This window comes from Phyllobates terribilis, unplaced genomic scaffold (genome assembly GCF_046119375.1).
Source record: "Phyllobates terribilis strain yellow unplaced genomic scaffold, ASM4611937v1 Scaffold_4__5_contigs__length_816908805, whole genome shotgun sequence".
Lineage (NCBI taxonomy): Eukaryota > Metazoa > Chordata > Amphibia > Anura > Dendrobatidae > Phyllobates > Phyllobates terribilis.
This window is the reverse complement of record NW_027362764.1, coordinates 7,592,140-7,601,802: the sequence shown is the minus strand read 5'-3', so window position 1 is coordinate 7,601,802 and position 9,663 is coordinate 7,592,140. Positions and strand designations below refer to the sequence as shown.

The 9,663-nt window shown below is 44.3% G+C and overlaps 1 protein-coding gene across 3 annotated transcripts in view; it reads right to left on the bottom strand.

The window, feature by feature from the left end:
* Positions 1-5,789: 5,789 nt before the first annotated feature.
* The window catches only part of HASPIN (histone H3 associated protein kinase), a 107,996-nt gene continuing 104,122 nt past the window's right edge, over positions 5,790-9,663 (bottom strand). For 2 of the 3 annotated variants that reach the window (XM_073677108.1, XM_073677109.1), the window contains 6 exons: positions 7,915-8,006; positions 7,336-7,415; positions 7,128-7,216; positions 6,881-7,023; positions 6,684-6,786; positions 5,790-6,196 (listed from right to left, as the gene is read on the bottom strand). In XM_073677108.1, the coding sequence (XP_073533209.1) occupies positions 5,989-6,196; positions 6,684-6,786; positions 6,881-7,023; positions 7,128-7,216; positions 7,336-7,415; positions 7,915-8,006 (715 nt within the window). In that variant the 3' untranslated portion in view covers positions 5,790-5,988. The remainder of the gene's footprint in view (positions 6,197-6,683; positions 6,787-6,880; positions 7,024-7,127; positions 7,217-7,335; positions 7,416-7,914; positions 8,007-9,663) is intronic. The other variant, XR_012320013.1, reaches the window with a different exon arrangement.

The window sequence follows — 9,663 nt, the reverse complement described above, 5'->3', positions numbered from 1 at the left end:
GTACACATTAGTGGTAACATGTGGTATTAATATTTTTTCAATTTCCTTAATTTCCAGATTAATCAATTCAATCTTCTCCTTGGTGGAGATTCGAGGTCACTGAGAGTAAAGGGACGGGAGAGCGGAGACGACGGACTCAGGACATTGCGGCTTAGGGAAGCTGCACGGATATTACATCAGGAGAGCAGATGATATGAATATTAACACAGATCTGATGAATGGCTACTATGATATTCGCCTTATAAAACTTCCCCATGTCGTGTCCTCCCTCCCTTTTCCACTCTCCTTCCCTACATACAGTGCTGGCCAAAAGTATTGGCACCCCTGCAATTCTGTCAGATAATACTCAGTTTCTTCCTGATAATGATTGCAATCACAAATTCTTTGGTCTTATTCTCTTCATTTAATTTGTCTTCATTGAAAAAAACACAAAAAGAATTGTCCTAAAGCCAAATTGGATATAATTCCACACCAAACCTAAAAAAGGGGGTGGACAAAAGTATTGGCACCCCTTGAAAAATCCTGTGATGCTTCTGTAATTCGTGTGATTAACAGCACCTGTAACTTACCTGTGGCACCTAACAGGTGTTGGCAATAACTAAATCACACTTGCAGCCAGTTAACATGGATTAAAGTTGCCTCAACCTCTGTCCTGTGTCCTTGTGTGACCACATTGAGCATGGAGAAAAGAAAGAAGACCAAAGAACTGTCTGAGGACTTGAGAAACCAAATTGTGAGGAAGCATGAGCAATCTCAAGGCTACAAGTCCATCTCCAAAGACCTGAATGTTCCTGTGTCTTCCGTGCGCAGTGTCATCAAGAAGTGTAAAGCCCATGGCACTGTGGCTAACCTCCCTAGATGTGGATGGAAAAGAAAAATTGACGAGAGATTTCAACGCAAGATTGTGCGGATGGTGGATAAAGAACCTCGACTAACATCCAAACAAGTTCAAACTGCCCTGCAGTCCAAAGGTACAACAGTGTCAACCCGTACTATCCGTCGACGTCTGAATGAAAAGGGACTGTATGGTAGGATACCCAGGAAGACCCCACTTCTTACCCCGAGACATAAAAAAGCCTGGCTGGAGTTTGCCAAAACTTACCTGAGAAAGCCTAGAACGTTTTGGAAGAATGTTCTCTGGTCAGATGAGATAAAAGTAGATGGGAAAAAGCATCAACATAGAGTGTACAGGAAAAAAAAGAGGCATTCAAAGAAAAGAACACGGTCCCTACAGTCAAACATGGTGGAGGTTCCCTGATGTTTTGGGGTTGCTTTGCTGCCTCTGGCACTGGACTTCTTGACCGTGTGCATGGCCTTATGAAGTCTGAAGACTACCAACAAATTTTGCAGCATAATGTAGGGCCCAGTGTGAGAAAGCTGGGTCTCCCTCAGAGGTCATGGGTCTTCCAGCAGGACAATGACCCAAAACACACTTCCAAAAGCACTATAAAATGGTTTGAGAGAAAGCACTGGAGACTTCTAAGGTGGCCAGCAATGAGTCCAGACCTGAATCCCATAGAACACCTGTGGAGAGATCTCAAAATGGCAGTTTGGAGAAGGCACCCTTCAAATATCAGGGACCTGGAGCAGTTTGCCAAAGAAGAATGGTCTACAATTCCAGCAGAGCATTGTAAGAAACTCATTGATGGTTACCGGAAGCGGTTGTTCCCAGTTATTTTGGCTAAAGGTTGTGCAACCAAGTATTAGGCTGAGGGTGCCAATACTTTTGTCTGGCCCATTTTTGGAGTTTTGTGTGAAATGATCAATGATTTGATTTTTGCTTCATTCTCTTGTGTTTTTTCCTTGCAAGCAAATTAAATGAAGAGAATAAGACCAAAGAATTTGTGATTGCAATCATTTTCAGGAAGAAACTGAGTATTATCTGACAGAATTGCAGGGGTGCCAATACTTTTGGCCAGCACTGTATTATCTAAACAACGCTAAGGCTGTGTGCCCACGTTGCGTATTACAAGCGTATATGCTGCGGAATTTCCGCAGCGTAAACGCTTGTAAAACGCAGGTATATCCGCACCCCATGGTCCCCAATGGCATTCCGCAATGTCACTGCCCATGCTGCTGATTTTTCCGCAGCGTATATGCTGCGGTCAAAAATCCGCAGCATGTTCATTAATTTTGCGTTTCCGCATGCGGAATCAATGTGCGGATGGTACCCAAGTCTGGAGCAGAGGAGACTCTCATCCAGACCTGGGTACCAAAGAACCTGTAAAAAAAAAGAAGTTTATACTTATCTTCTGATGTTTTCCCTCCGTCGCGCTGTTGTGTGCAGGACCTGCGGTGACGTCATTGAGTCATGTGACCCATCACATGACTCAATGACGTCACCGCAGGTCCTGCACACAACAGCGTGAGCCGCTCAATACTCCGGACGGGGCAGAGAATGCATCGGTAGGTGAGTATAAACTTTGTTTTTTTATTTTTTACCATTCTGATTCTTTTTTTTTTTTAACTATTACTTGGTCAAACTATATAAATCCATTCCGGTTGCCGGTTGCATGGATTTATATAGTGTGAACAAGTTGTCAAGCACTTTTCCAAGTGATGCTTAAATCACTTGGAGAAGTGCTTGATAACCCGCATGCGGAAATGCATGCAAAGACGCTGCAAAGACGCCTCACAAACGCTTCTACCTGGCGGGAAAACCGCATGTAAAATCCGCACGCGATTTTCCCGCCAGGGAGAAGCGTAAAAAATATGCTTCAGTTCCGCAACGTGGGCACTTAGCCTAATGGCGCTAACATCATCCATTACTAGGACGAAGAACCCAGTGTTCGAAACGCGTCAGTTGCATGCTCCTGACAAACAGCGACTTTTATCATGAATTTTTAAATCAAGTTTTTCAGTAAATGTTATGCTTAAAAAAAAATAAATTTCCGGCCTGAAGGTGCTGGATCCTCTTTTTTCTATTGGGATTTCTACCTTGTTTGCTGACACAAGCTTCATGATCCGTGCACGGCCGGAAAAAACCTTTATACAAGGACTGGTGAGCGGATATCCTAACTTCATTTTGTACGAAGGATTGAAACTCCACCTTTTTTTCTCCCCCGGTCAGCCGAAGAATTTCATATTCGACTCCTGTGACCATGAACCTACCGGATCGGGAGAAGGTGTTTCACACTATACAGTGGGACTCTGATAGTGTGAGGGGGAGAGAAGACCAGCAAAATCCAGAATCCAAAGCATAAGAAGAAAAAGAGAAGACAGGGCTCAAAAGACTTGACTATTATGGCACTTATTATTTTCGGACTAATACTTTAATGACTTTTTATTGTGGTTTTTTTTTGGATTTTTTAGGGATTTTTGCAGCTCCAGACACAGGTTTATAAAATGATGAATTACCTCGATCATCCTGTTTATAATAATTCACCTTTGCATATTACATCAATGTAAACTTGTACTCTGGAAAGAGAACAAGAGGTGGACTTGTAAGAGACTGAGAAGTCCCAATATTCTGAACAGCCAGGTCATTGTGAGAGTAAATAAGTGGTGTTATATTGTAGTAAGTAGTGTCTGGGATAGGAACAAGGACAATATAGTTGTCAATATGGGGAGAATTATGATGATTACTTAAGAGGGACATGGGGATTTATAGACTGTAAAGGAGTTTGGTAGAAATACTCAAATATTGTCATTTTGCATTACCACATTGTTGTTCTAAAATGCACGTCCTCCCTGCAGTATGATGTTATCATGTATACGCCTTTTGCCGCAATGTAGTTCCTTTGTTTAAGCTATGTATAAAAAGGCTCTGATACTGTTGTACGGGTCAGTCCACCTCCAAGGCCCCAACAACGCCAGACCATGGCCAGATATCCTAATAATGATATATATTTTCCCTGCCGGCTTTCTGAACGGTTCTGCCGCGTATCTCTGAATAAACTTCATTCTCTGCTTTGAAGAAGAATCGTCCACACTGTTTTCCCGGCTCTTCCAGCTCTCAGTAAGAGACTTTCTTAAACCCGAGGTGGCGATGGGGCAGAGCCCGCATCTGTCCAGCAACATTTCAATTACAATTACATATTATTTCTTCATTTTTAAAAGGGTAACTAAAATCAATTGTGTTATCTTTTACAAACCATAGCAAATATACAGTGCCTTTAAATAGTATTCATACCCTGTGAACTTTTCCAGTGTGCAAAGTATGCGAAGAAAAATGGGCAAAAATGTCACCTTTAGATGTGCAAAGCTGGTAGAGACAGACCCCAAAAGACTGCAGAGAAAGATGGAGGGACAGACCCCAAAAGACTGCAGAGAAAGATGGAGGGACAGGCCCCAAAAGACTGCAGAGAAAGATGGAGGGACAGGCCCCAAAAGACTGCAGAGAAAGATGGAGGGACAGGCCCCAAAAGACTGCAGAGAAAGATGGAGGGACAGACCCCAAAAGACTGCAGAGAAAGATGGAGGGACAGACCCCAAAAGACTGCAGAGAAAGATGGAGGGACAGGCCCCAAAAGACTGCAGAGAAAGATGGAGGGACAGGCCCCAAAAGACTGCAGAGAAAGATGGAGGGACAGGCCCCAAAAGACTGCAGAGAAAGATGGAGGGACAGGCCCCAAAAGACTGCAGAGAAAGATGGAGGGACAGGCCCCAAAAGACTGCAGAGAAAGATGGAGGGACAGACCCCAAAAGACTGCAGAGAAAGATGGAGGGACAGACCCCAAAAGATTGCAGCAGTAATTGCAGAGAGGTGGTCCTACAAAGTAGGACCCACAGGGGCTGAATACAAATGCACCTCACAATGTTCAGATTTAGATTTAAAAAATAATTAGAAAACCTCGTCTCATTTCCTTTACACGTCACAGATACTTATTGCTTAAATGTTTTTTTATTGGGATTATCTGTGATACTAACACTGTTTGCGAGTGTAAAGTGAAAACAATGTTGAAAAGTTCACAGGGTATGAAGACTTTTTCATGGTATTGCATTAATAATATGCAGACTAAGCCCAATATAAAGAGTCTTTATTGTACCTTTCAGTCTTTTTTCTCTCTATCTGCCCGTTGGTGCATCCAGCTACACAGCAGAATGGAAGCCCCAATACCTCTGCAAGAACTACATTTCCCAGCAGCACTTGCATCTCGTCAGTGCCACGTACCCCTCCCCCTCTATTGTACTCCTGACTAGACCTACTCCTTTGAGTGATCATCAAGTTAACCAAGTGTAGAATTCACCTTTTCCTTCTGTGCACTCGGATCCCATGGTCAGTTGCCTGGCTGATTTTATTGTCGGCAATCAGTATAGGAGCCTATGTTTTTTTACTTCTTCAGCTAGTTCGTTTAATACTCCTCTCTCCTGCACTTCTCCACAATGGCACTGCAGAATTGTGTTTGTTGTTTGCTGCAGATAGATCAGTGATGTGAAACTGAGAAATGCTGCGCTGGTGATGTATACAGCAGACGATAATCCTCTGTTATGTGCATCAGTAAAACAGCATTTCAAGTTTCACGTCGCTGGTGTTTCAGCAGCAGCAAAACACAGCTCAACTAATCTCAGTCCTTGTATACAGAGCACCCTTTTGCAATATATCCATGATACAGTACCATGCTTGCACTGATTCCATGCCCATAGCAGGGAGCCAGGCTTCAGATGGAGTAGCCAGTTCCATAGATCATGCTGACACTCGGGCTCTGGAGACCATTGTAATTTGGGGTCCAGGTTGTCTTGAAGTCATTCCACAAATTCCTTGTGCAGCCAAAATGCTTAATGCACAACACTGGGCCATTGCATGGACCCCCGATACAATGGAAGCTGAGTAACTGGATGATAGATCATTAAAAGTTGAGCGCCTTTAATTTCAATAAAACTTTTCTGCTCCTGACCACCACATTCACCATCTGTGGTCAAACCTTCCTGGAACAGCAGAGCCACTTCTGCTAATAGAAGTTACAATAAGGGATGAATTACGGTGGCCACAGTTATGTGATTGGGGCGTATATAGGTGCCCCAGCCTGGGTGCACACCAGTGGGAGCTCATTTAAAGAGATTACTTTTCTTCAGGACTTCGGCGGCAGATCCAAACTGCTTCACGTCTCTCCTGAAGTTCTGGAGTCTGCGCAGTTCCCGTCGCTGAGGGGCCGATGTCGGCTTCTTTATGTACTTCACTTCACTAAGAAGCTTATCACATAGATAATGGAGCCACAGGACATTGGAGTGTGGCCGGTATGAGGACCAGGTGTTCCTGAGGAGAAGGAGGACATGACGGTGAGTGTGGCCCGGTCTGGCCTATGAAGAATTGGCGCCCGCAAAAGGGGGCCCACTACCCAGGCTGTGGGCACGCAAAAAAGGGGCCCACTACCCAGGCTGTGTGGGCATGCGCACGCAAAAGGAAGCCCACTCAGGTTCTCCAGCAAATACAATCATGGCTCCTGAGGTGTCAGACATACAACCTGGCGTTCTCAGGCATCATCCATTCTGCTGCAGGGGGCTCAGCTTAATTATAAACTGTAATTAAACCAATGAAATTAGAGAAGCCCAGAAAAAAAAAATCAATGAAGGAGATGATACAAAAACAGGCAACTCCATTGAAGGCCAGTGACCTATGACAACTTAGAATAAGATTATGGTAGGAGGTGAGTGGCACAAGACAAAAGCCACCGGCAGGCAGGGAGTGCCCAAAGAGCCATCATGACATGGAGGATCGCCATAGAGGTCTCTTAGGTACTTACTGATTCTCAACTCTCATTCCTCTATAAACGTCAAACTGAAGATCTCCCTTTCCCTGGAAAAGCTCCTCATCTGTGGACAGGTCACAGAACACAGTCAGTCCATCTGAAAGAAGAAGCAAGGAGGCAGAAGGTTTGTACAAGCAATCGTCATTAGGACAGAGAAGGGAAAGTGGCCTTATACCACCGGGACCATCCACCTTTATCCAGCCGAGACAGCGTGTAGTCAATGATCTTCACCTGTATCCCGGCACTGGGAATCTCAAGCCGCTCTCCACATAGAGACACTGACAGGGTGCAGGATGGGGACTTCTCAATCAGGAGGTTGCCCCAGTGTAAATCCCTTTAAAATAAGAACAGATGAAAGAATCTGGTGGGCACTGAGCAGACCCTGAGCATATGTCATAGATCATCAGAGAACATGAAGGGTTAATGAAGAACCAGTACCTGTGCTCAAATCTCAGCTCCTCCTCAGCTACAGCCAAGGCTGCAGTCACCTGGTGGAGGATACTACGGGAGGCCGCCACAGACGGCAGCTGCAAAGGGAGAAAACACAGAATAAGTGGTCAAAGCAATGAAAGAAAAGTCATAAAGAAGTGACTTAGTGGAAACCTCCAGGACAGTCCCGTACATGCGATCCCATGTCCCAACTCACCTTGGAACTAATCCGCTCTAAATCATCTCCACCAAACTCAAACTCAAGAATCATGAAGAGCTGCTCCGTTCCAAACAAGTCTGCGGGAGAATACAAAATGGCTAAGTACAGGAACAGGCGCTACAGACTATCCAACCATTTCAAAACAACAAAGTCCAAACCCTCAGGACACCCTGGTAGTTGTAGTCCTGCACCAGCTGGAAGATGTTGTTCTAGGGCATTTCCAATTACTCCTTGCAGGAGGTTTCCGGACACCGGGTCTGCCACAACTGCTATGGTGTCTCAGAAGATCCCATGTGTGACCCCAGACTGCCGCATTACATATTCCTATATCCCTGCACTGTGGACACCATGTACATCTCCTGTTCCAGAGTCCAGGAAACGAGAACAAGAGCTAGAGAAGGAGAATAACACGGCTGGTCCATCACAGACCACCATACCCTATGTCCAACTGGAGGGCAGGACAAGCAGAGAGAAGACCAAGATGTACGAACCCTAAATAATGGAGCAAGCAGCTGCACCCATGTACTCTGAGGTGTGTAGTCCTAAAAGCACAAGATGATGTTACTTTGCTCTTACCAGGCCGCTCGTTCTCGGTCCCTTTCTCTTCAGCAAAGGTGTCCCAAGCAGAGAGCAGCTCCAGGGGATAGGAGCCCCTCACACAGTGAGCCCTGCAAGACACAAAGAGCGTGAACATCGTCCACCAGTGACGAGCCATAGCAGCTCAGGATCCTCTGGGGATCTCACAGATAGACATTTATGGAAAAAAATAAGAAAGTACACCCACTGAAATCTAAAGTTTTCCGTATCAGGGCATAAAGAACACAACAAATCCATCTCTTGTAATGAGGTAAATCAAACCTCAAGCAAATTACGCATCATTATTTACCAAAAGCTGAGCCAATAAACAAAAACAGTGAGTGAAGAACTAAGTACACCCTTAGGGCTTCCGGAGGAATTAAGAGGGGACAGGCAGCCAGGTGCTGCTAATCAAATGACCAGATTAAACGTCCATCAGTAAGTGTCGGCCAGTCTATAAGAGCAGAAGTTCTGGCATGTTGGTGGTCTGGAGCATTAGGCGTCTGTTCCTACAATGCAGAGCATGAAAGCAGTCAGCAATGACTCTACACAGGCAACTGTTGCTGCCCATTAATGAGGAAGGGGTTATAAGGCCATTTATAGAAAAAGAAAAGGAGTTCATGGTTTTACGGTGAGAAAGATTATTCAGATGTGGCCTAACTTTCTTCTCATGAGAGGACATCCAAAAAAAAAAAGTCACCCCAAGGTCAGAGCGTACAACGCTCAGAGAAAATGGAAATACCCAAGAGCTTCAGCTCAGACTCTACGGTCACGCACGTGGACATTTAACCTGCTGGTGCCTTTCGTGGCATAGCCAAAAGTTTGGAGACTGACACATTTTTGCTTTCATATTTTGCAGCTTCAGAATTTTCGCTCTTTTAGTCAAAAGTTTCTATGTTACGGACTTACAACATTTTAAGAACTTCTAATTACCCTAAGAATTAAAACCATAGAATTAAAAGAGAGTGTACTTAGATTGTATCATGGCCGAACATTACAGGGCACTGCTTCAGATATAGGCCCCAGATGTACATTACAGGGGGCTATTGTACATATACCGTGCCTCATACCATGTGAACTTTTCACATTTTTTTCAAGCTACACCAACAAACTTAAATTAATTTTTTGGGATTTTCAGTGATACCAACAAAAAGTAGAAAATAGTTGTGAAGTGTAACGGAAATCATACTTGGTTGTCTAAATATTTTAGAAGTACATATCTGAAAATTGTGAGGTGCATTTGTATTCAGCCCCCTGTAGTCTGACACTCTACATAACATCCTGAGTGACCACAGCCCCCAGAAGTCACAATTATTATATTGCGACCACCTGGGTGTAATTTCTTCTCAGTATAACTACAGCTGTTCTGTGACGGCCGGAGATGTTTGTGTAAGAAGTTGAACATTAGGTATCAAACACCAACATGAAAACCAAAGAACACACCAGAGATGTCAAGGATAAAGTTGTGGAGAAGAGTAAAGCAGGATTAGGTTATAACAAAATAGCCCGATCTCTGAACATCTCACAGAGCACTGTTCAATTCATCATCCAAAAATGGAAGGAGTATGGCACAACTGAAAACCTACCAAGACATGGCCATCCACCTAACCTGACATCCCAAGAAAGAAGAGCATTAATTAGAGAAGCAGCCAAGAGGCCCATGGTGGAGCATCAGAGACCCATAGGTCAGGGGGAGAATCTGTCCACAGTATTTTACATCAGTATTTGTTAGCCAGAATCAGGATTGGA